Source organism: Mobula birostris, chromosome 23 (assembly GCF_030028105.1).
Source record: "Mobula birostris isolate sMobBir1 chromosome 23, sMobBir1.hap1, whole genome shotgun sequence".
NCBI classification, from domain to species: Eukaryota; Metazoa; Chordata; class Chondrichthyes; order Myliobatiformes; family Myliobatidae; genus Mobula; species Mobula birostris.
The window spans coordinates 60,314,334-60,341,599 of NC_092392.1; the positions used below are offsets into that span (position 1 = coordinate 60,314,334).

Below are 27,266 nucleotides of genomic sequence, written 5' to 3' on the forward strand. Positions count from 1 at the left end.
CAGGGAAAGATGCTTTGTCCAGAACCTCCCTGAGAACTTCATTATACTTCATTGGGAGTTCGAGGTGATTTGGTATGTCACCAAAGAGTCTAACAAATTCCTACAGATGCATGGTGGAGACAATGTTGATTGGCTGCATCACCGTCCAGCTCTCATGCACAGGCTGCTGAGGGCTGCAGATGCAGCCAGCTCCCTCACGGGCACAATTCTCCCACCATCGAGGACATCGCTGAAAGGCGGTGCCATCATTAAGGACCCTCACATTCCCCCTTCCCATTACTACCTTTGGGGAAGAAGTACAGGAGCCTGGAGATCCACACTCAGTGTTTAAGAGACACTTCTTCCCCTCTTCCATCGGATTTCTTGATGGTCCATGAACCCATGAGCATTGCCTCACTGTTCCGCATTTGCGCCTTTTCTTTATTTATTGACACTTACAGTAACTTTTTACATCTTGCACCGTACTGCTGTCACAAAACAACAATTTCATGATATTCCGTGAGTAATGATAAATCTGATTCTGATTCTGAGAACCACCGGAACTGTTCTCATCCAGGTGAGTGACGAATGTTCATCAGACTACTGACCTGGGCCTTGTAGATGCTGGAAAAGCCTTGGGGTAGTGCTGTAGGATACCCTGCCATGGTATGTCTGTGGCATGGTGTAAATAAGCCCAGTGGAATGGCTGGTAGTGTCACTGCCTCGTAGAGCCAGAGCTTGTTGCCAGGAGCGGTGGTAGAAGCTGACACATTAGGCACATTTAAGAGGTTCTTGGATAGGCGCTTGGAAGAAATAAAAATGTAGGGTTATGGGGTGTATAGGAGGGAGGGGTTAGATTTATCATTGAGTAGGTTAAAACATCGGCACAATATCATGGGCCAAATGGCCCATCTTGTGCTGTACTTTTCTACGTTCTATACTCTATTGAGAATCCTCTGACAATGAATCAATCATCGATTAACAATGTTATGAGTGGCCTCTCTACCACAAGCTTCAACCCACTTGCTCATGCGTCATCAAAACGCAACTGGTCCTGCAGGCTAGGATACCATTGTTACTATCCAGCAAACACTTTGGCATCACCCATTTGTCCTGCATCTGTTGTACATAGCCTGACTGTTTTAGCCCTGGATTTACTGCAGGAGTCAGAGTGAAATACTGTGCTTGGACCTTGCTTTTTCCCCGGGGGGGGGGGGCAATGGCCAGTAACAGAGGGGACATCCTTTTAAGGTGAGTGGAGAAAGTTTGGGGCAGACGTCAGAGGCAGGTATTTTACACTGTGAGTGGTCAGTGTCTGGAATACACTGCGGGGGTGGTGGTGGAAGCTGATACATTTAAACTCCTAGGTTGGCATAAGAAAAATGGAAGGTTATGGGCTGTGTAGGAGGCAAGAGTTAGACTGATTTTGGAGTAGGTTTGTGTTGGCACCATATCGTGTGCAGAAGGGCCTGTATTGTGTTGTACTGCTCAGTGTCCTGTTATGTCAAATCTGCAGGCACAGAAATCGAATCCAGCCTGTTCCACTGCTGGGAGATTCTGAGGAAACCAGGGAGTGCGGGGTCAGCTAGGTCCCTATGGAATACTTCCTCTTCTAATATGGGAATAGCTCCCACTGGAATGTGGAAACATCTCCCAGTGGGATGATACAGCCTGAAACTCATTCCCTACTCAGCAAAACCTACCCCTCTGCCACTGGGGAATGCTGCTGTCTTTCCATGCTTGTCCCACAGGGGGCTCTGCCCAGGAGTATGGAATTCCTAGGCCATTCTTTGATGGAAGACCATTGAGTGCAGAAGGATACATCTATGCCAATTTTATTTCATGGATTAAGTAAAAAATAAATGACAAAAACATCAGATGTTGCAAATCCATAGGATTGCAAAGTGCATACACATTCAAAGTCTATGTGTTGTATCATCATGTAACACTGTAATATTCCTTTCCAAATCCAGAGCATAAAGTTGACATCTATTAAAAAACTATCGCTCAACTGCGGAAAACTTATTTTTATTCATTGGGTTCAGTGGTATACAGTGTGTAGACACAAACATAGAACCACATCTCATGGTGCAACCTCTTTAAGGACATTCAGTGGCCATGAGAGACAAGTGCTTCTTCCAGCCATGAGTCACAGATGCACTGCTCAGCTTCATTTATCCTCAGCTAGTCTTTGATCTCAGCACAAAAGAAGCCAACAATCAGCTGTCGGATCAAAAAGTTCCAGTTTACCTTTTTTCCAGATAAAACTCTTGGAGCTCTTCTGAGCCAAAGTCCTTTTCAATGCTACAGATGTTAGCAGGTTATAACCACTGCGTCCTGCTTACCAGCCCTCCCATCATCCACGCATACTTTTCAAGTTGCCTGTCTGACAATCTTTCCCTTGCCATGACCACCATCTCATAAAGTGCGTTATATTAAAAAGCAAGTGTCTTCTTTCAGTAGGGAGAAACAAGAATTCGAGGAGTTGGACAGATTTAGTTTACAACCAGTTCAGCAAATGCTTAGGTGTGCAAGTGTTCTTTGAGAAAGCCAATGTAACAATTCTCCACTCAATGTTTTCTTCAAGACGGGGACCTGCTCTCGACACCTTGGGCAAGCACACTCTGGTCTAAAGGCACTAGCATGACTAGCACTCAGATCTCAAGATGTGTATCATCCTTCGGCCCAGATCCGGCTTCCAAGCATGGACAAAGCTTTTCATGTTGACTATTAGCCTGCCAGTGTGGACATCCTCATGCCCTGCAATGAGGTATTCCATGCCTGCAGAGAGTGAGAGACATTGGTTAGTGCAGCTCAGGGCACAGGAACACATGAGGATGAAGCGAGTAGTGGACACATCCAAGTCAATCACCAGCACAGCCTTCCACACCACCAACAGGAGTTGCTGCCTCAAGAAGGCACCATCTATCATGAAGCATTCCCACCATCAGGGTCATGCCCTCTTGCTGTTACTACTGGGCAGGAGGTACAGGCGCCTCAGGTGCCATACAACCAGGTTCAGGAACAGCACAACCCTATCAGATTGCTGAACCAACATGCACACCCCTAATCCTCCCTCAGCAATGGGATGCCTTGGACTTCCCCTTGCTCTATCATGGATTTGTCTCTGTGTTTTTGTTTTGTACTAAGGTGTTGTTTTTGCACATTAGAACATGGAACAGTACAGCACAGGACAAGACCCTTTGGCCCACAATGTTGTGCCGAACCAATTAAATTAATAATCAAATAGCTAATCTCTTCTCTCTCCACAATGTCCATATCCTTCCATTCTCTGTACATTCATGCGCCTATCTAAACAGAAGGCCCTAATGTATCTGTCTCTATCACCAGACGAGACAGTGCATTGCAGGCACGTACCACTCTCCTCACATCTCCTTTGAAATTACCACCTCTCACCATAGATGCATCCCCTCTGGTAGTAGGCATTTCAGCCCTGGGAAAAGATATGGTCTGTCTACCCTATCTTATAAACCTCTATCAGATGCCCCTAAGCCTCTGCAGCTCCAGAGAAAAAAACCCAGGTTGTCCAACCTTTGTTATAGCACATGCTCTCTAATCCAGGTGGCATTCAGGTAAACCTCTTCTGCATCATCTCCAAAGCCTCGACATTCTTCCTATAATAAGGTGACCAGAACCGTAAGGAACACTCCAGATGTGGCCTAGAGTTTTAGAAAGTTTCAACGTAACTTTCTAACTTTTGAACTAGCACTCAGGGCTGGTCTAACTAATGATATACGTATATTTTTCAAGGTAAAGAGAGACGAGTGAATCATCACTCGTTAAACTCTTTATCTATCTTATACCCTGTACTGACTTGTTGAAATCTCAGAACCAGGACTTCATGGTCACCTATTTCTTAAACTATGAAATATTTTATTTTGTTCTAAGTCGTGCTGCCGAGCATATCCAAACCACTTTACACAGCTGAGCAGAATGTTGCAATTAAACTTCCTAAATCCTTGGAATAATTTACAGAATTCCTGTGGAAAAATACTCAGCCATAATTTCATCCTTTGACTTTGTTCCAAAAGGAAGAGACCACAGCCAGAAAACTGATGCACAGATAATTTATGGCTATTTAAAAGTGCTATAAATCAGGCTATTCAACAATAAAATATATTAACTTTGTATATGTTCGGTGCCTGCTATTCACAGTTTGGATAGAGGCTTTCCGTGAAAACATCTTATGACATTTAACTTCCTGTTAAGATTCCCCGTGGCAAAAGGGTTCAAAAGTGGACACTAAGTTTGTGACTACTTCCTCCATTGGAAATGGAGGTATCTGTAATATCAGCGCATGAACCACGATGGCACTGTGGTATAGGTAGAGTCCATAAAGGAGCGCTGGCTTCCATGATGTGCTGAGCTGTGTCCACAACTCTCTGCAGTTTCTTGCAATCACAGGCAGAGCAGTTACCATGATGCATGCGGATACAATGCTTCCTGTGGTGTATTGATAGATTCCATGAATGCTGCCTTTGCATAAGCCTCCAAATTCACTGGGAGGATAGGTGACCTCAGTGCCCTCTCTCAGGCCAATATCCCCAGTAGTAAGGCCCAGTTACACCCAGTCTGCACTGACGGGCAGGTCACATCCTTCACATGGTCAACACCAGACTCCTGAAGTGGACCCTTGATTCCAAGCTCTGGCTGAGGAAATATTTCTACCAGAGGACAAAGGAAGAGATTCAATGATGTGTTTCAATCCTCCTTGAGGAAATGTAGTGACTTTTTTGAACTTTTGGATCCTGAGTGCTCAAATGGAGAAGGCCTTCAAGCCTTCTAGGTAATCAGGCCTTCAAGGAACCTTCAAGGCCTAAAAATACTGAGGCCTTGCATTAGAGCAGCTTTTCTCAATCTTTTTGCCCTGGAGGAACCCTTGAAATAATTTTCAGGTCTCAGGGAACCCCTGCGTAAAAACTGTTATATCTACAGCTCATGGTACGTTAGCGTGATCAGTAAAGCTGAAGATATAATCATCCAAAAATAATTGTCAATGCTCTTTTGAGTAGAGAATGAATTTTTAGCCAGCCTTTCTTGGGAAAAAAAAACAGGCAGTTAAGCTGAGCTTACCTTTCTTGAAACTAATCCCTTTCCCTTTCATAAATTTTAAAGCAAACATAATGAATTTCTGTTAAATTACTGCCTTAAACCAAATTACAATTTAATTTTTCTAAAGGTAGGCTCGGTAGATTTAATTTAAATAAAGGCTGTAAATTGATTTTAATTAATGCTATTTACAACATGAAAATTTATTTGCAATATTGAAGTAGTGTGTTATGATAACATCAGGATTTTCTTTTTACAAGAGAAACAAAACTCCTTATGGAGCCAACCATTGAGCCAACTATCAGCACAGATGCCAACACAATTCCTCCAAGACAGACCTTTTGTTTCCAGACAGTTTATCATACAATACTTCTTCAGCATCATAACATGTCATCAACACGTCGACTTATTGTACTGTTTGGGAGTGAAACCTTTTCAATTTCTCATACAACATCTTGTCCTAGCATTTTACTCACTATAATTTTACATGCTGGCATCAAAAGGTTCTCACCAGCTGTGTGACTTTTCCTTTTCGGGGTAATTTCTGCTGCTAAGTAACTTGTTTCATGTATCCTTTTACCGACTGTGAAATTATTAACGAAAGCTTTACTCTGTTTTGCAATTCCAATAGCCATTTAAAATAATCAGCACTTTTACGTGTCATATGGCTGTGATTTGTGATCAACCTCTGTCCTCCCCTCCGTGCATTACAGCACTCACCATTTATCAAGCTACCGTCCACTGCTCCATACAATACAGTGCTCACCAATTATCACTGGCCTCCCCAATTTCACGTCAAAAACTGAGAAGGGACTCAAGCAAATAAATGCAGTCCTACTGCGCACTGCCATACTGGGCTGAGAGATCTCTAATGAAATTGCTAACAGGACTGCTCAATCACTGCCCACTACCGCTAGCATTGTGCTTTGCGCCAAGTTCAAAAATGATCCTTATTTTTCTTATGATGATCTCCTGTGGAACCTGTAGTGACCTCTCATGGAACGCTAGGGTTCTGCAGAACCTGGTTGAGAAACCCTACATTAGAAGCACACAGAAGTGGTGGAAGGAACACCCCGTCTCACAAGCCTGCCACCAACCATCACTTGCTCAGCCTGTGGAACTTCCCATGCTGGCCTTGGAATCCACAAAATTGGAGGGGAATCAGGTCATACTCATTTCCCAGACACTACCACAGAAGAGGTAGGATGGTGGAACTGATGGGACGAGGACTAGCAATTCAAAGTGGGCGCAGGTACTTCAGGACAGGTGGCAAAGACATGGCCATCTGTAAAAGGTCCACTCCCAGGAAGATTTCAGAGATCCTACATCTCATTGACTCTCTGGAGAGCAAGGTAACCAAGTCTGTCATTACCAAGATATGGATTAGAGAGGATGTCTTTTCAAGAAAGGTTACATGAGCTAGAGGTTTTTCTCTTTGGAGCAAAAGAAGATGAGAGGTGACTTGATAGAGATGTACAAGATGATAAGAAGCATAGATAGAGTGGACAGCCAGTACTTCTTCCCAGGATGACAATGGCTAATACCAAAGGACATGCATTTAAGATGAGTGGAGTAAAGATTAGAGGAGAAGTCAGAGTTAGTTTCTTTTTTACATTGAGAGTGGTGGGTGCATGGAACACACTACCCGGGGTGGTGGTAGAAGCTGATACATTAGGGGCTTTTAAGGGATTATTAGATAGGCAAATAAATGTAAGAAAAATGGAGGGTTATGGGCTGTGTAGGAAGAAAGGGTTAGATTGATCTTGGAGTAGGTTAAAAGGTTAGCACAACATTGTGAGCTGAAGGGCCTGTATTGTGCTGTAATGTTCTATATTCTATCTCCTACATGCAATCTGTAGGAAAATCCCTGACTGAGTTTGTGTGCCTGATCTTCCCACTGTGGAGGTCCAGGTCAATTTTCTCACCACAGACATCTTCCAAAAGGTGGCGGTAGATCCTTGCCATGTTCCAATGCTGTGTTCATGATGCTAGACAAGTCAGTCAGGCACAGTCTGGCCATGTTCTGATGCTGTCTCCATGCTGCCAGACAAGTCAGTCAGGCACAGCCTGGCCATGTTCCGATGCTGTCTCCATGCTGCCAGACAAGTCAGCCTGGCACAGTATTTGCAAAGAAATTATTTCACCTACTTTGATTCTATTGGCCTCTTGAGCACTGGCACTGGATACATCTTTATATTTACAATAATTACATTTACTAATTTTTTCTTCTTTAGAATTAGAACCATAGAACATTACAGCACAAAAAGAGGCCCTTCAGCCCTCTAAGTCTATGCTGATCATAAGACACCCATTTATAGAAATCCTGCACTGACCCCATTTTCTTCTCCCTACATTCCACCAGCTCCCCCACCAACACCCCAACCCGCCAATCCCTGATCCGCCTCTCACCCTCTAGGGGAACTTTACCGTTGCCACTGAACGCACCAGCTTGCCCATCTTGGGAGAAAGCCACAGAGTACAGAGTTATACAACACAGAAACTGGCCCTTTGTCCAGTTTGTTCATGTTGACCCACCTGGTGACATTTGCTTGCGTTTGGCCCATATTCTTCCTTCCTATCCAGGGACCTGTCTAAATAGCTCTTAAGGGCTGTGATTGTACCCACTTCTAGCAGTTCCCTTGGCAGCTGGTTCCCTACACCTATCATCTTCTGTGTGAAGAAGTTACCCCATGGGTCCCCTTTAAATATCTCCCTTCTCACCGTAAACCTCGACCTTCTAATTGTAGACTTCCTATTCAGGATATAAGACCATAAGACCATGAACATCCACCCTTTTTATGAGATTTGATACCTCTATAAGGTCACCTCTCAATCTCCTACAGCCCAGAGAAATTTGGCATGTCCCCATCAACCCTTACAAATTTCTACCGATGCACTATAGAAAGCATTCTATCTGGATGCAAAATGGTTTTGTATGGCAAAAGGCTCTGCCTGAGATCACAAGAAACTGCAGAGAGTTGTGGACACAGCTCGGCACATCATGGAAACTAGCCTCCTCTCTGTGTACGCTTCTCACTGCCCTGGTAAAGCAGCCAACATAATCAAAGATCCCACCCATTCTCTCTTCCCCCCTCTCCCATCAGGCAGGAAGGTACAAATGCCTGAAAGCATCTATCACCAGGCTCAAAGACAGCTCCTATTGCACTGTTATCAGACTTGAATGGACCTTTTGTTTGATAAAACGGACTCTTCACCTCATAATCTACCTCGTTATGAATTTAGAACATCATTGTTTACCCACACAAGGCTATCTCTGTAGCTTTCACACTTTATTCTGCAATCTGTTCTTGTTTTATCTTGTTCTATTTCAATGCACTGTGTACAGAATACAAGACAAGCTTTTCATTGCATCTTTGACAATAATAAACTGATAAACCAATAAAAATTCTTAATCCATCCAGCCTCTCCTTACAATTCAAATCCCCCATTTCTGGTAACAACCTCAGCGATAATACTGCACCCTTTCCAGCCTCATGACACCCTGTTGCTGGCCGACCAGAACCACATGCAGTATGCCGGGTGTGATCTCAACAACAGTTTGTACAGCTGCACCACGATGTCCCAGCTCTTGTACTCAACACTCTGACTGAGTACCCATGCGGAACCCACGTCAACAACACGGGGTCCGGGGTTGAACTCAAGTCACTGGAGCAGGAAGACTGTTGTTTCACTGGCTGCCCTTTTCATGGGGATTCCAGTGGTGACTGGTTTCCAGGTAGAAAGAAAACCCTTCCTCACTTGCTCCTCCATGTCTCCCTCCTTATCATCCCCTCTCCTCATTTCCCTCCTCCTCATCTCCCTCTTCCTCATCTCTTTCCTCCTCACCTCCCTTCCCACCATCTTCTCCTCATCTCCCTCCTCCTCATCTCTCTCCTCCACACTCTCCTCCTCATCCTTCCTCCTCTTAAACCTTCCTCATCTCCCTCCTCCTCACTCACTCCTCTTTGTCTCCCTCCCTCTCCCTCAGGACAGCTGGCACTCTGCTTGGGGCAATGTCTACGCCACTGCCCAACATAATTGCCAGCTATCCTATACCAGCAGAGTGCCAGGCCCTTGCGGGAAGCCACCGGGGCTCTGGTGGTGGGACTCCGTAGCCGGCATCTGCCCAGGAGCACCGAGCGGTGTGGCGCATGGCCTACAGATCAGGAGCACCCTGTGCTGCCCGATCTACAACAGTGTGGCTGCAGGATTTGCTGGACCAGAGTGCAACAAGAAATCCTGAAGCCCGAAAGCCTCAAGACCCGCAGAAGAGAGAAGAGCAGGACACCTGGAGCAGGAGGAGAAGGGAAATGACGGAAAGGGAGAAAAGGGGGAAGGAGTGAGGAGAAGGGAGATGTGGAGGGATAAGGAGGAGTGGGTTTGGTGGAGTGATGTGGAGGGAGACGGGCAATAAGGGAGAGGAAGACAGAGAGAAAAGAGATGAAGAGGAACAAGTGGAGGAGGGGCTTTAGTGGGATGAGCTGGAGGGAGATGAGGGGGGTATGAGGAGGAGGGGGCATAGAGGGAGACAAGGAGAAGGGAGATGAGGAAAAGGCAAAGGTGAGGGAGATCAGGAGTGAGAAAAGGGGGTGAGAAGGAGGGAAACAAGGAGGTGGGGGCAAGGGACAAGGAGGCAAGCAGGGGATGAGGAGGAAGGACCCAAGTAGGAGGGAGACAAGGTAGAATGGGGCAAAGGACAGAGAGATAAGGAGGAGAGAGGTAAAGAGGAGGGTGTGAGAAGAGGTCGATGATGAGTAGCTCAGGAGGAGGGGATGAAGAGGAAGACAAGGAAGAGAGAGATATGGGGAAGGTGGTGAGGAGGAATAAGGAGCGAGAACGAGGGAGATGAGGAGGAGGGGTGAGGATGAAGGAGAAAAAGAGGGGGGGTGTGGAAAAAGGAGACAAGGAGGATGGAACGAGAAGGGGGATGAGGTGGAGGCATACCAGCAAGAGGTTGAGGAGGTGAGGAGTGGGGTAGAGGATGATGAAGAAGAAAAAGGAAGAGGAACAAGAGGGAGTCATAACGAGGAGCAGGAGGAAGAGGTGGAGGAGATTGAGAAATGGGAGGAGGAGGGAAGCCCTTCTGGGGTAACCGCGGCTGAACATCCGCTACTCTGGGAATGGAGAAGGACTCACTCCCAACAGAAAGGCTGTCGCCATTAACAGTCTGTTGAAGGAGACCAGCCACTGTTGGGTGTGTTGCCTTCCCATGTGCTAGGCCTGATCCCAGTAATCAGCCCCTTGAAACCTAACTGACCAAGAATAATTCCCCATCCCTCCTTTAGAGGATCACCTACCAGGCAGGATTTCTGTTTCCTGATGAGTTTCATCAAATTTAAAGAATTCAGCACAAAATCCACTTCACCACATCATCAGTATTGCAGAGGCATCAAACATAACCAAAAGATGTGCTGGGAGCAGCCAACAAGTGTCACAACACATTCCAGCACCAAGATAACATGCCTACAGCAGTAGAAGAGCACCACTTCACACGGCTCACAATTATTACATGAAAGCATTAGTTTACCTCACATTTAACACAATAAAAATTTCCACTAGCACTCCCACCATTTCCTGCAGCATTCAATCACTCACATAAAGGGATCTAGAGAATAAACTTTGTGTAGCAGATATTTCTCCCCTTCAGAAGTGGACGTATTGTATGAGCGGACACTATGAAGGATGAGAACTTTGCTCTGGAGTTTAGATGCAACAAATCTCAGAATTGTGTATCGAAGTTTGCTGATGATACTAAATTGAGAGGAAAAGCAAATTGTGCAGAAGATATGGAGAGTCTACAGAGAAATGTAGATAGGTTCAGTGAGTGGGCAAGGGTCTAATGGATGAAGTACAATGTTGGTAAATGTGAGGTCATCCACTTTGGAAAGAAAAATGAAACAGCAGATTATAATTTAAATGGTAAAAAATTGCAGTATGCTGCTGTGCAGAGGGACTTGGGAGTGCTTGTGCATGAATCACAAAAGGTTGGTTTGCAGGTGCGGCAGGCTATCAAGAAGGCAAATGAGATGTTGGCCTTCATTGCTGGAGGGATTGAATTCAAGAGCAGGGAGGTTATGCTGCAACTGTACAGGGTACTGGTGGGGCCAAAGTTGGAGTACTGTGAGCAGTTCTGGTCTCCTTACTTGAAGAAGGGTATACTGGCTTTGGAGGCAGTGCAAAAGACGTTCACTAGGTTGACTCCAAAGATGAGGGAGATTAGACTATGAGGAGAGATTGAGTTGTCTGGGATTGTAGTCATTGGAATTCAGAAGAATGAGAGAAGATCTTATAGAAACATATAAAATTATGAAAAGGATAGATAAGGTAGAGGCAGGAAAGTTGTTTCCACTGGTAGGTGAGACTAGAATTAGGGGACATAGCCTCAAGATTCGGGAGAGTAGATTTAGTACGGAGATGAGGAGGAACTGCTTTTCCCAGAGAGTGGTGAATCTGTGGAATTCTCTGCCCAATGAAACAGTGGAGGCTACCTCAGCAAATATACTTAAGACAAGGTTAAGATAGATTTTTGCATAGTCGGGGAATTAAGGGTTATGGGAAAAAGACAGGTAGGTGGAGATGAGTCCATGGCTAGATCAGCCATGATCTTATTGAAGGCAAAGCAGGCTCGACAGGCTAGATGGCCGACTCCTGCTCCTATTTCTTATGTTCTTATGTAGAATAAGATGGCAGGATTCCAATTAGTTTACCATTGTGCTGCCCAGTGCAAAGAGGTCTAGGTTTTTCAGGGCAGAGCATCACTAATTGTCTACTAGCAACCAAGGTTTTGTTTGAGCATCTGGGCATGAAATGACATTGGTAACATCTCTAGGTAAAGCATGATGGGATATGCCTGCAGCTGCCATACTGGTGTGACCAATCCCGGTGCAATGTACCCTTAAAGAGGAATGCTGGGTTGTGATATTTGAGTGTAACATTATGCTGCCCCCTCTGTGACTCCTTCCCAACGCTGGAAGAAATCACAAAGGGAAAGTGGAAGCTGGAAGGCTAATTGTGCTCCCGTTGGGTGAATATAGTTAACTAATTCGATGGTTTGCCAGAGCAGCATTGAGGAACAAGTGCCTGCTGGGGATAGAATATTCATCAGGATGGTAGTGAGTTCCATAGTTTAACATGTCCCTTACCAGGATTCAGAACTGGGCAGGTGCAACCTGTGTTTGTCCAGGATTCCGGGTACAGGACTCGCTTCTCCCGGTGAATCTTTAACTTGGTCAATTTAAACACCTTCTTGACTTTCACGATAACCTCTGCATGTGACCCTTTGTCGTGAGCTGAGAGAACCTTTACTTTCAGCACTGTGGCAACGAAAGGGAATTAGTAGATCACGATTCAGTTCAATGACATGCACCACCAGGACAAGGCAGAGTGCTGAGTGATTTGTTGTTGGGAGGTACAATAAATACATCGGGTAACTTCAGAATTGTTGGCCCAGCACACTTCCGTTCGACTTCATTCCTCCATATGGTACGCGAGGACCATCAAGTCTGCTCTGCCATTTGACCATGGCTGAGTTATTGTCCCTCTCAACTCCATTCTCTGCTTCTTTCCCATAACTTTTGACACCCTTACTAATCAAGAACCCATGAATCTCCACTTTAAATATACCCAATGACTTAGCCTCCACAGCCATCTGTGGCAATGCATTCCACAGATTCACCACCCTCCTCCTGATCTCTGCTCTTCTATTTTGACTCTGTGCCCTCTGGTCCTATACATCCTCTCAACATCCACGGTGCAAGTCCTTTGTGACCAAGGAGGGTCAGCACATGTGTGTGTTTGGATTGTTCAGATGTCGACACCAAAGGTGCAGCACATCAAACTTCCAGTTGTCTCTGAGGCCAACTACCCAGAGGGTGCTGCAGTTTGCCTCCTCTCCCAGGGCCCAGCACTTGGAGGTGAGTGGTTTGGGACAGAGGTGGGCAGGAACACTGTGGTCAAGGGGCGAGAGGTCATGTATTTGTGGGGAGGCGGGGGTGGATTCAGTGGGATTACTGGCAATAGGCAGGCAGTGTCCTCACTAACACCCCAGGGAGCTTTGCGAGTGGGGAATAGAGGCTGCCATTCTGGGATCGGGAGGAAGTGTTGGGAAGGAGAAGCAGAGTTGGTGGCTTGGGGGTGGGGGCGATGTTGTGGTGTCTGATGGAAACCCACGCAGACATAAGGAGAATGTGCAAACTCCACACGGCCAGCACCAAAGAGGTGCCCTGGTGGAGGGAGAGGGAGAGAGTTAGAGAAGTGGAATATTTCAGGGAGGGAATCCCAGAGATTAAAATGGAATGAGTAGCTCCCTTGAGCACAAAGGCGGCAAAATGTGAACAATAACAAGGTCGTATTCATGAGGTTAAAGAATGCCAGAGCTCCTGCTCACATAGAGCTGGTGGGAATCCTGGGCTTGCCCTTTGTTGAAATAGTGGGGCTGGTTCATAAATTCCTTAGACATTCCCTCCCCGCACTGGGAAAGTGTCCCATCTCTGAACTGCAATGCAATAGTACAATGTCTCCAACTCACCATAGTTATAATTCATGCTGCAGAATACGTAGGGGTTTTTAAAGACCTGGCTTCTGCATTCACACTTCCCTGAAACGAAGAGTTAACACGGAGTTCAGAGATGTTTATGCAAATCTATAAAAAAAACTAAAGAATACATGTACTAACCAAAGTACAAATGCTGGGAATCTGAAGTAAAAAACAGGAAATGCTGGGAACTCTCAGCAGGTCAAGCAGCAGATGATTAACTTTACAGTATGAGACCCTTTCTCGGCTTTGGCGCTAACCGTTTCCCTTTCCTCAGGTGCTGCCTGACCTGCTGAGTGTTTCCATTTCTTCCCATTTCTATCCGGAGACAAAATGTATGAAAGACAGAAATCACTGATTCTTGAGAATTTGGATAAAACAGGTATTAATTTTGAAAAGAAAAAAATTTAAATGTTAAGAAATCTAAAGTTATATGTTTATAGAACAAGGTCTCAGCAATCAAGTAATATTTCTGTACAACCTCCTGATTTTGTAATTTTTTCATAAAATATGTGTTTTCCTGTCATTACTTAGTTTTTGTCAACACAGTCAGGCACAATAAAAAGCTAATTATTCCTATTTATTTAGTGTTATATAGATTGAGAACTCTTAAATCATTGTGTCTACACCATAGGTACACATATATGCTGTTAAACGTTGAATATTCACTTTTGTTCATTTTTTATACTACTGTATTTCACATGTACTCCTTTAAAAACTTACATCATGCAACTTTTATCATTAGCATTAAATATACAAAATAACAATTTTGGACATAAAAACACATTTTTAATTTTAAAGAGACTTACTTTAATAAATCAACTGTTTTGGAGGAACAGATTGTAAGCATATTAATGTAAAACAAAGTAAGTTCTACCTGACGGTGGTGACAGTGGCCTAATTACAACAAACAACTCCAACCCTTTCACCATTCAGCTCAATGCTTCCTTGCTTAACAACTTTATTTAACAATTTGGTACAACAAATAACAATTTGCCATGTACATTTTATCCTTCTGTAAATATTAACAACAAAGGTAAATAGCAAAATAAAAACTACAGTACAACTGCAATGTTTAAGCTAAACATCAGAAAACACACCAGGAACTAAATAAAAATTCCATCCATTTCTGGGCTTGAAAATCTTCGAAAACGTTCAGTCAGCTTTATCAGGAAGTAGGCGATTAATATGCTCCTCCTCTATGAAGTCCATGACTTCAGCAGACAGGTGGTAGATCTCCCTCGTCCTACTTGCACGACCCGGTGATGATGGCTCCATCAGTTTGACCAGAATATCTTCAACTGGTACGAAGCACATATCCTTTCCACCTGGTTTTGGATGGAAGCACGTGTTGGGCCCATGAGGGTGGAAAAACTCCACTTGACCATCTTGATGATGAGCATCCACAGTGACAGCCTTTGCTAACCATGAATTTTTGTCATAAATGACTGCAAGCCAATCTCCACAATTAATGACACCAGCAGATATATCTGTTGTAGTCCCCACAGTAGCCACCCACTTCAACTCTGCTTCCCACTCCCATTCAGATATGTCCATACATGGCCTCCTCTACTGCCATGATGAGGCTAAACTCAGGTTGAGGAGCAACACCTCATATACCGTCTAGGTAGTCTCCAGCCCCTTGGTATGAACATAGAATTCTCCAACTTCCAGTAATTCCCTCCCCCTCCCTTCCCCTATCCCTATTTCACTCTGCCCCCTCCCCCAGCTGCCTATCACCTCCCTCATGGTTCTGCCTCCTTCTACTACACGTTGTGTTTTCCCCAATTCCTTCTTCACCTTTCCTGCCTATCACCTCCCTGCCTCCCCTCCCCCACCCCTTTATCTTTCCCCTTATTGGTTTTTCACCTGGAACCTACCAGCCTTCTCCTTCCCACCCTCCCCCCACCTTCTTTATAGGGCCTCTGCCCCTTCCCTCTACAGTCCTGACGAAGGATTCCGGCACGAAACGTTGACTGATCGTTTCCACGGATGCTGCCCGACCTGCTGAGTTCCTCCAACGTGTTATGAGTGTTGCTTTGACCCCAACATCTGCAGATTATTTTGTGTTTCTGTCGTAGTCCCGTCAGGACCACTCTGGGGTTCCTGCTCCATTTTCTCCATCAGCATTGCCAAAGGCCCTCTGTTCTTTCCCATTGTGGTAGGGCCATCATTCTCCTCAGCCTGTACCCTGGCATGTGTATCTTCAGTCAACTGAAATGTTGGGCTGAAACACTGGCACTTCTGTGGCTCACTACAGAAACATGACAATGATCTGCAATGGATGCTGCTTCCGTAAGGTATGACCTGATGGATTTTCCTCGTTGCTGGTACATGTTTTAGTGGTTGAGAAAGGAATGCGTCAGCAATATGGTAGAGCTGAGTACTGCAAAGGCTTCTCCCAACCATCTCATGGAAGATTTTGCTTCCCTGTAGCATCTGCTCTGTTTCTTTTCTTGGTGATTCTTGTGTTTTTTTTTCTACTTTGCTCTCGTCGCCAATGCTTTTTCAGTTTGTTCCTATCTTTTGTTATCTCTTGAAGTTTATTTTTCAAAGCTTTCATCTCTCTCAAGTATCTTGCTCTTGTTTTCTTTCTTTCCCTTTCCCCTGCTATAGATTGCCTACTGCGAGCTGGCTCCTGTATAGTCTGATCCAATGGACTATCTGGGGGAGTTTCTGGGCGTTCTGGGCCCTTTCTCTTATGCTCTCTTGACTCTTGCTGTCTACGTTTCCACGCCTTTCCCTTACTCCTCTTTTCCCTTTCATTCAAATCACTGACAGTTTTTATCTTCCCATCCTCTACTCTCTTCTTCCATCTTTGCTTTTCCTTTCTCAGGTATTCCTCCTTTAACTCTGGCTCACTGTATATTTTCTCTCTCCACCTTTTTTGGTATCTTCTCCTTCACTCCTCCACTGATAGCTGCTGCCTAGCCATAACTTCCTGAAATACATAAAAGTAAGGTCAGAATTTAATGGAATTACTATGAAATTGTGCAAAATTACTATGAATTTAATTATGTTTGATTTGGTGAAATTTTATAAAATGATTATGAAATGGTGCAACTAAATTCATTTATGGTTTTAGTCACTGGGGATACATATAGTGAGGAAATATTGTAGGCCTGTGTGTGGAAGAAATAAAGGGGTAATTATGTATATTATAAATAAAGATATTAATGAAACATTACAAGCTATATTACTGTTTATTGTGATCATAAATTATATTCAAGCCTCCATTGAGGATGATTTGGATGTTTTTGTCAACACCGTCAAATGATGTGTCACCACTGTCAGACAGAAAACCTGATAGTATTGATGTCTGACGGTGGTGACGAAAACACACTTTCTTACATGATATGCATGAGTTGTATACAGCAGCCACCTTGTTTTCCCTCCGTTGCTAGCTGCCTCTGGCCTCTACTTAAAATACATAAATATATGTCATAATTTAAAATAGTTCTTTCTATACAAAAGAGACAGTGTTGACACGTCATGGTTGTGACAGTAGCAACATCAATAAATATGTAAAAATTATTGAAAAAATAGCAAACTTACAGGAGCTTGTTTGACCTCGTTGCATTTAGCAGATGTGGAGGACGGAAAGGGGGCCCTCAGGAATATGGTCGAACACGTGGTTGCCTGATTTTATTGCTTTTTTATAAATATCTGATGGTGTTGACAAAAACTTGGGACACATTTTGAGCAACCACAAAATAAGAGTAAATATTGTTGAAAATTCACTGCTTTTAGTTTTAAAGAGGTTTTTCACTCTACTCTTTCATCTGGCATATATATTATATATTTTAAATGATTTTTTCACACTTTTTAATCAAATTGAAATGATAATCTGTTGTCTGAGGACAATGATTTTATGGGTACTGGGCTATCATATAATCATATAATTTATAAAATTAAAAACAAACATATGAAAAAATGTTGCATTTGTGCAAAAGACCCTCAGATGATCAACCCTGATTATTTTAAATAATAAAATGTTATTCATTTTCAAAGGAATTAGCACTTTTCTTAGTGGGACATGTTTTCACCGAAGTCTCAAGAATCAGTGAAATGTTATTTTTCAAACAACTTCACTTTAATTCCAGGAACACATTCTGGTCATTAGAATCCAGAAACTTATATACAAGAATGTTGGTGAGTGGAACTAAAAATTGCTCAACAACTCAAAGTATTGATTCTCCTTCACATCTGTTTCTAATCCCCTTGCAAATAACAATTCTTGAATCATGTTACTTCACAAAGTAACTGAAAATAGGCCAAGTTCTTGTTTACTTTATCAGAATGTATTCTCTTCAAATGTTCAAGGAGCCTGGACAACTTCATTGCTTCATTTGAAAAAAACGCTTTCACACAACAAACACATTGGCTGCGGTTGGTTGGTTGATGCTGGTATAAATCAATATTTCAGATACTCCACACTGTACTGTCTGCACTTCTTTTTCATTTGGTCCGCTTCTGCTAATTTCATTGTGGATTAACCACCACGGCTATTGTTTAAATCCAACCTCAAGTGTTCCGATCAATAACCGGGAAAGTTATATTGCCTTCATAGCTCAGGTAAAACCTAATTCTCTACGTGCAGACGCATAAAGTGGGGCAGCAATATCTCGCTTGGGCCATGGGCTACAGAAATGCAGACAAGACCATTGGAAAGGGCAGATTCTGAACTATTAACCACCATACCCAAATTCACAGGCATTGGGTGATTGGAGTATGGGAATCGTACTAGCTACCAGTAGCGAAAGGTAAAAGTGAATGAGCTGGGCCCAGAAAGATTATGATTTCTTCAGTCCAGATTTCTCATGATATGCCAAATACAGAAGTGTCACATTGCTTTTCAACAACTATAACGGGCTCCTAGCAAAGTTTAAGAGAAAGGTGGGATAGTAAGAGATGAGGTGATTATGTGATCATTGTGATCAACTAGGAGGTACTGAGGATCAAATGTTTACAATAAGTAATTAATTGCTTAAGTTACACCTGTAATCCCCCACTGCCCCCCTTTGCTACCGAATGCCCCACTTCCCCTTTATCACTCCCTTAGAAACCCCCATCACCCCGGGGGTGATATCTCCCACTATGAGAACCGCTGGACTAGATAGTCTGAAGGCCCTGTTTCTGTCTCCATAACCATGATGAATCTGAAATGATATACATGAAGAGAGGGGGCACATCAGCTGTCAAGCATTGTGAAAAGTGGATACATCACCAAGCTCAGATCAGATGGACCCCTGACTCACAGGGCTGCAGATGGTAGAGATGAAGCAAGACTGTTTACACTGGCATGATCTTCTCTGGAACAGCTGAGCCCAAGGAAGATTTGACTGACATTAGAAAGGGTATAATCTGACTTTGGTGTATTAGAGGATAATGCAAGATAAACAGTCACAGAATTACTTCTCTACAAATCAAAATTAATGCATGGCAGTGGGAATCGATTGACAGTACACTGTAGAAGGATTAGAGGATAAGTGAAGAAGAAAGATCTCTTCATCCAAAGATAATTGGGGTCTGAATGATTGAGGGGGTGGTGGAGGGAGAAAATTTTGTTGTATTTGCTTTGGTTTTATTGTCACATGTACTGCCACATGAGCTTTGATTTTGGTCACTGTCACGCGAGTTTTGGTTTTGGTCACTGTCACGTGAGTTTTGATCTTGGTCACTGTCACGTGAGTTTTGATCTTGGTCACTGTCACGTGAGTTTTGATTTTGGTCACTGTCACGTGAGTTTTGGTTTTGGTCACTGTCACGTGAGTTTTGATTTTGGTCACTGTCACGTGAGTTTTGGTTTTATTGTCACTTGTACTGAGATACGGTGGGTTTCTTCTCATGCAGTCCAGGCAGACCGTACCACACAGAGCACGCTGAGATCGCAAGAAAAGAGAGGGCAGCACATAATGTAGCAGTCAGAGAGAAAGGAGAAGTGCAGTGCAGGAGGGCAAGTAAAGTGTGAGGGTCACAATGAGGTTGTCTACATAGATCAATACTTTGGGCCTAAACTTTCAAGGACTGAGAGTTTGTAGGGTATTTGAATTGGTTTATTATTGTCACAGTAAAACACTTGCCTTGCATACTGTTCATACAGATCAATTCAATACACAGTGCAATGAGATAGAGCAAGGTAAAACAATAACAGAATGCAGAATAAAGTGTGACAGCTACAGAGAAGGTGCTGTGCAATTAGACCATGAGGTGCAAGATCATAACGAGGTAGGTAGTGTGGCCAAGAGTTCATCGTATCATTTAATGGTCTTCTAACAGCAAAGTAGAAGCTGTCTTTGAACCTGGTGGCATGTGCTTTCAGGCTTTTGTATCTCCTGCCTGATGGAAGGAGGGAGAAGAGAGATTGTTCGGGGCATGTGATTATGCTGGCTGCTTCACTCTGACAGCGAGAAGTATAGCAATTGCTTTGCTTGTTGGATAGTATGAACACTATGAGGCTGAATGGCCTCTTCTGTGCCAAGTATTTCCAGGGTCCTCTGATTCAAAGCAGAATCCCAGATCTGATTTAACCAGCAAACAGGAATGATTTGCGAGGAAAGGGAAGCAGCAGTCCATGGAATGGACAGTCGAGGTTTCAGGCCGAGACCCTTCTTCAGGACTAGAAAGCAAGGGGGAAGATGCGAGAATAAAAGGTGGTTTCTGGGTTACCACTGCCTTGGATTCCAGACCACATCCCCAGTAATCCCCTCTCCCTTTCTGGCCATTACATAAAATCTATAAAGAATTTTGATTTACAATGCACAGTGAAAGAAAATAGGAACTGACAAAGATTTGAATAATTTTTCAATTATATTTAAAACTTCAATTAGAATAATTTTTTATTTAATTACAGTAAGCACTATTTTCATCAATAATTTTAGAGTGTGAGTTAGTAGCCCAACTATTCAGTACTTTCAGTGAGATGGATGTGCTTGGTCCAGTGATATGAGCTTCTTGGAGGGAGAAATCGATATTCATGCCATCAGGCTGAAGCACCTCCGCTTCATCCACCTAAAGCAGAACTTCCCAGCGGCCATGCATTTAAATTCCAATTCTCATTCCTGTTCTGTCAGTCCACGGGCTCCTCTTGTACCACAACGGGCGGAGGAGAAACACCTCATCTTCTATCTGGGTAGCGTCCAAACTGCTGGCATGAATATCGAGTTCTCCTTCCGGTAAAAAATATTTCCTTCTGCCTCCCCTCCTCTTCTATTCCCCTCTCTGGCCTCTTACCTCTTCTCATCTATCTATCACCTCCTCCTGGTGCTCCTATTCCTTCCCTTTCTCCTACAGTCCATTCTCCTCTCCTATCAGCTTTCTTCCTCCCCAGCTCTTCGCCTCTCTCACCCGCATGGCTTCACCTATCACCTTCTAGCTATCCTTCCCCCCCTCCCCACCTTTTTATTCTGACATCTCCCCTTTTCCTTGCCAGTCCTGAAGAAGGGTCTCGGCTCAAAACGTCATCTGTTCATTCATTTCCATGGATGCTGCCTGACCTGCTGAGTCCCTCAAGCATTTTGTGTGTGTTGCTTTGGATTTCCAGCATCTCCAGAATTTCTTGTGTTTGCAGGGAAAGGGATTTCTCACCTGAATGTCGAAGAGCAGAGAAACCTTGCTCATCCTCCCAGTTCCAGGTGGAATCCCTTCCAGAGAGTTCAGAAGAATGATCAAGGCCAGGAGACCCTTGGTACCAGCCTGTATCTGCAGAGCTATCAGATTCAAACAAGATATTTCAATCGGATAATGGAAATTCAGACACTTTGTCTTTATTTCATCCATTCTCCTATCTAGCCGTAACCCTTTGTACAGTCCGAAAGCTCCATAGCTCCCTACCAGTTGCTGCACAAGCTGACAGGGTGCTCAAGATGAATGCAATGCTTGTTTTATTGGTTGAGGCGTAGGGTTCAAGGGTCAGGAAGTTGCAGCTTTATCAAACTCCAGTTAGGCTGCATATGGAGTACTGCATTCTAAATCTGATCTACATCATTTCTGAACACTTAATTACAGGAAAGACATTAAGCTTTGCAGAGGGAGTTAGAAGAGGGCATCCAATACAAGAAGGTCACATTAGAGGTGAGGGGTCCAAGTTCAAAGGAGATGTGTGGGGCAAGTTTTTTTACACAGAGAGCAGTTGAGGTCTGAAATGCATTGCTGGGGTGGTAGTGGAGAACAGAGGCATCGAAGAGGCTGTTCAATAGACACATGAATATGTAGGTAATGAAGGGATATGCACAGTGTGTAGGCAGAAATGAGAAGTCTCATTAGGCATTTAATTGCCAGTTTAATGAGTTTGCTACAACATCATGGGCCAAATGGCCTTTTACCATTTCTGTTCTATGTTCTGTAATCATCTGCCTGACACCAAGCTCCCACCTAGTGAGTGGACTGGGTCCAAGTATTCCTCTGATCGTCAACAGCTATAATCAGAGATCACTGGAGCTCTTTTAGTTATCAAACAGTGAAGCTCGTGTTTGAAGCAATTTCCTCCCATCCTTTTTCTGAGCACAACCATTACCCCACCTCCCCCCACCTACCATCCCCTGTGTACTTTGAGAGTGGTGGGATTCCCTCCCCCTCTGTGAGGGGTGTGCTCCGCGTGACCCTGCTTGGTGATCAGTACTATGGTGGGGTAACCCTTCTGCTCCGGGGATGACATGGGAAGTGGTCCATGTTAACATCCTTGAGAGGTAATGGGTCCTGTAAGTTATGTCTGTGAAGGAAATTTCTGTGTTGCTCTCAAGGACACCGCGACCTGTTTACATCCAGCCATTTTTATTTGTGAGTGGTGCCCATCTAACACTGACTAAACTGAGTGACCAGCAAGGTGGTCTCAGATCACAGGTGTGGATTTGAAGCGTTAACCTCTGAAGAAACAATGAGTGGGAATGTCGACCTTTCTCTGACTGGGTTATGTGGCTTAATGTTGATCCGGCTGATAAGAAGGCATATGGTGTTTTGGCCTTCATTAGCTGGGAGATTGAGTTGAGGAACCACAAGGTGACATTACAGTTCTATAAAATCCTGGTTAGAGCACACTTGGAATATTATGCTCAGTCCTGCTTGCCTCATTGTTGGAAGGATGTGGAAGCTTTAGAGAGAGTGCAGGGCAGATTTACTAGGATGTTGCCTGGTAAATTCTCTTTGGGTGAAGGTGGATGAGAAGTGACTTGATAGAGGTGTACAAGATGATGAGGCATAGATTGAGTGGACAGCCAGAGGTGTTTTCCCAGGGTGGCAGTGGTCAATACGAGGGTCATAATTTTAAGGTGATTGGAGGCAAGTGTAGGGGATGTTAGAGGTAGGCTTTTTTACACTGAGAGAGGTGGGTGTATGGAATGTCCTGCCAGGGGTGGAGGTAGAGTCAGATACATTAAGGACATTTACGGAAATCTTAGATAGGCAGATGAATGATAGAAAAATGAAAGGTTATGTAGGAGGGAAGGGTTAGATTAATCTTAGAATAGATCAGCACAACATTGTGGGCCAATAAGTTCTGTATTGTGCTGTAATGTTCCGTGTTCTATGTTCTTAAATGAATGCAAGGGAATTTTAAAAGCAGAGTGTAAATTATGTCAAGACTTTGTTAGATTGTGGTGCTAGACACTGGTGGTTAATTGAGAGTCACTGTCTGTAGAAAAGGATGCTCTTTTGATTCTATCATTTATTATTTTCTTCTGTGAGCAGCTGCAGTAAAGAACCTGTGAATTTGTGAGGGTGTTGCCAGAGGGAATATCACGATTGTGATCAAGTGTGAAGTCTATAGAGTGGTGAACATTTTCACCAGGGAGCCAGTGGTTCTATCCAGTGCCAGACCAGGGTTACAGATTTCAACTCCAGTGAGGCAATCATAAAGAACGGCAGCTTTGCACCTCCTATGTGATCACTTGGGACACTGAGAAAAAGGAACAGCAAGATCTCTGGGGGGTAGGTGTGGTGACTGAAGAACTGGCACCATTGCCTGAGTTCAGTTTGTCAGTGGTTCACCTGGCAGGGAATGGACTGATTAGGCTAATAAGAGAACTAGGCAGTTAGACAAGAGATCTTCCTCGGAGGAGATCAGGTGGCCCTTTCGGGCTGAAAGATGCACATAATGTGACCCAAGAAAACAGAAGGGAGTGATATAATGTAGCCCAAGCACGACTTTCCCTCCCCACACTTTCTGCATTCTGCAGGGGTCGCTCCCTATGTGACTTCCTTGTCCATTCATCCCTCCCCACTGATCTCCCTCCTGGCAATTATCCTTGTAAGTGGAACAATTGCCACACCTGTCTCTACACCTCCTCCCTCACTACCATTCAGGGCTCCAAACAGTCTTTCCAGGCGAGGCAACACTTCACCTATGAGTCTATTGGAGTTATATACTGTGTCCTGTGCTCCTGGTGAGACCTGATGTAGATTAGGAGACCACTTCGCCGAGCACCCAGGCTCCGTCTGCCAGAAAGAGTGGGATATCCCAGCGTCCACCCATTTTAAGTCCACATCCCATTCCCATTCCGACATATCAGTCCACAGCCTCCTCTACTGTTGCGATGAGGCCACTCTCAGGTTGAAGGAACAGCATCTTATATTCGTTCTGGCTTGACTCCAACCTGATAGCATGAACATTAATTTCTTGAATTTCCAGTAATGCCCCCACCCCCTGCTTCACCATTCCCATTTCCCTCTCTCATCTTATCTACTTACCTGCCCATCTCCTCACCTGCCCATCTCCTCCCCCTTTCTTTCTTCCACGGCCTTCAGTCCTCTCCTATCAGATTCCCCCTTCTCCAGCCCTGTATCTCTTTCACCAACCAACTTCCCAGCTCTTTACTTCACCCTTCTCCCTTCCCAGTTTCACCTTGTGTTTCTCCCTCCCCTTCCCGCTCCTTCCCGCTCCTTCCAACTCTGAGTCCTCATCTTTTATTTTCCCAGTCTTGATGAAGGCTCTTACCCCGAAATATCGACTGTACTTTTTTCCATAGATGCTGCCTGGCCTGCTGAGTTCCTCCAGCATTTTGTGTGTGTTGCTTGGACTTGCAGCATCTGCAGGTTTTCTCTTGTTTGTGATTAGTACACTCTGGTGTAAGTGTACCTGGAGAACTGAATGTGCCAGGTGATATGACGCTGATAGGTACGGTACCAGACACTGTTGGTACGTTGAAGGTTACTGCTAATGATGTGGGTGATAGAATTGATGGGTTTGTGGCCTTGTTTGCAGGTGATACAAAGGTTGGTGGAGGGGCAGGAAGTGTTTAGGAAGCAGGGAGTCTGCAGAAGGCCTTGGACTAGATTAGAAGTGGCAGATGGAACACAGTGCAGTGAAGTGTGTGGTCATGTGCTTTGATAGAAGGAACAAGGGGGTGTAGAGTATTTTCTAAATTGGGAGTGAATTCAGAACCTGAGGTGCAAAGAGACTTGGGAACCCTAGTGCAGTTACTTGCAGGTGGAGTCGGTGGTGAAGAAGCCAAAAGCAATGTTCACAGTCATTTTGAGAGGACTAGAATATAAAAGCAAGGATGTAATGCTGACACAAGGGATTCGGCAGATGCTGGAAATTCAAGCTGATGAAGGGACTCGGCCCGAATTCCTAGAGATGCTGCCTGGCCTGCTGCGTTCACCAGCAACTTTGATGTGTGTTGATGTAATGCTGAGGCTTTATAAGGCATTGGTCTGACGACATTTGGACTATTGTGAGCAGTTTTGAGTCCCATATTTAGGGAAGGATGTTCTGGCACTGGAGAGGGTCCAGAGGAATGATACTGGAAATAAAAACATTTGATGGCTCTGGGACTGTACTTATTGGATTTTAGAAGCTTGAGGGGGATCTCATTGAAACCTTTCAAATATTGAAAGGCCTGAATAGAGTGGACATGAAAAGGATATTTCCAATAGGGAGAGAGTCTCAGACCAGAGGGGACAGTCTCAGAATAGAAAGACATTTCTTTAGAACAGAGATGAAGAGGAGTTTCTCTAGCCAGAGGGTGGTGATTCTGTGAAATTCATTGCCAAACATCTATGGGAGGCCAAGTCATCGGGAATATTTAAAGCAGAGGTTGACAGGTTCTTGATTAGTAAGGGGGTCGACGGCAGGATAGGTACCAATTTTTAACCTGAACGACAATGTGTTTAGGAGGCTGTGGGACAGTCTGCGAAGAGCCCTTCAAAAGATTGTGTGAAACCTTGTATCTTACTTTCATGAGTGTTCACATTCTGCAATGGACTCAGACACAGAGAACTCATTGAATGCACATTACACTGTTAAACAACCTCACAAATAATTGTATCTTCTACGTAGGGTTATGGAGAGTATACTGTTCCATAGAACTGAGTTACTCAATACCCACCAGGGTTATGTAGACTGAACCATATCGTCAAGCAGACCCATTCTGTACCCACCAGGGTTATGTAGACTGAACCATATCGTCAAGCAGACCCATTCTGTACCCACCAGGGTTATGTAGAATGATAAGCTGCACACTGTACCCACCTGCCAGTACAATCCCCAGTGTAGGGGTCACAGCTCCCTGCGCAGTCACACGGTCGACAACCATACTCTCCGAGGCCCCAGTATCCCAGCAGGCATTTGTCACAGTGGGGTCCGGCCACGCCAGGCTTACAGAGGCAGTGACCAGTTTCGGGGTCACAGGGCAGGTTGGGTAGCAGCGACATAGTGATGGAGCCAACCGGGTGGCAGAAGCAGGCTGGAGGAAAACAGAGAGGAAATGTTGAGTGTCCTCATTCATGAGCAGTGGTCAGCAGAACACCTCCACACACCGCTGGGATTTGCCCATTTGTGATACAAAATCTGCCAGTATCCAACCAGAGCACATTCATCTGCCGAGCATCTCACTCAGATATGTCTTTGTCACAATGCAGTCACAGCTTGCATAGGTGGATACCATCTGACATCTACAGCGATCCACTATGCCATCCACTAGTTCGCCCATGTCACACTGCTGATGGCCGAATTGTGGCTGGTGACGAGTCAGCACACAGGAATGAGGCGTGTTCTGTCCTTGAGCAACACGTTGCTCTGTGACAACACCAGTGCCAAGCTGTATCGGTCCTAGTGCCCTTCCCTTGGACAACATCGGTGGCGTGGAGAGGGGAGACTTGCAGCATAGGCAACTGCCGGTCTTCCATACAACCTTCCAAGGCTCAAATCCATGGTCTCACGAGACTAATGGATATCTATAATTAACAGTTAAGGGTGATTAGGGAGAGACTAGGTCTCCTAGGATGATCAGGTGACCTATGTGTGGCGCTGTGAATTTTAATGTCTATTTCACTGAAGAGAATTTCATGGTGAAGTCCTGGACCAACTGCATATTACAAGGAAGGGGGTCTCTGCAGCCTTCTGGTCAAGAAGACACTGAGCTGCGATGGTGCTTGGATGACAATGCAGGAAATTAGGAGCCCGGTTAAGGTTCAGGGACAGGATTGAGGGAGAGTTCGAAGTCAGAGGCAGTAAGTTAAGAGTCAGGGGAAGGAGAAGGAGTTAGTGCCGAGCTCCAGTGTCTGTCGATGTTGTGGGTCAGAACTAGTTGTTTTATTTAAGCTCGTAGGGATGGTTTTGGGGGGAGCAGTATGGGGTGTTATGAATCAGGTTGGGGTTTAAGGACAGAGATGGTTTGGGGAGAACAGTGTGGGGTATTATGGGTTAGGTTGGAGTTTAAGGACAAGGGTGAGGGAGAACGAAGAGTTA

General features: G+C 44.5%; 1 protein-coding gene across 3 annotated transcripts in view; it reads right to left on the reverse strand.

The window, feature by feature from the left end:
- Nucleotides 1–2,019: 2,019 nt before the first annotated feature.
- The window catches only part of ntn4 (netrin 4), a 685,630-nt gene continuing 660,383 nt past the window's right edge, over nt 2,020–27,266 (reverse strand). Inside the window, exons 6-10 of one of the 3 annotated variants that reach the window (XM_072240966.1) lie at nt 26,049–26,262; nt 21,170–21,291; nt 13,577–13,645; nt 12,192–12,362; nt 2,020–2,760 (exon numbers count right to left, since the gene is read on the reverse strand). In XM_072240966.1, coding sequence (XP_072097067.1) covers nt 2,627–2,760; nt 12,192–12,362; nt 13,577–13,645; nt 21,170–21,291; nt 26,049–26,262 — 710 coding nt within the window. In that variant the 3' untranslated portion in view covers nt 2,020–2,626. The remainder of the gene's footprint in view (nt 2,761–12,191; nt 12,363–13,576; nt 13,646–21,169; nt 21,292–26,048; nt 26,263–27,266) is intronic. The other 2 variants (XM_072240967.1, XM_072240968.1) reach the window with 2 other exon arrangements.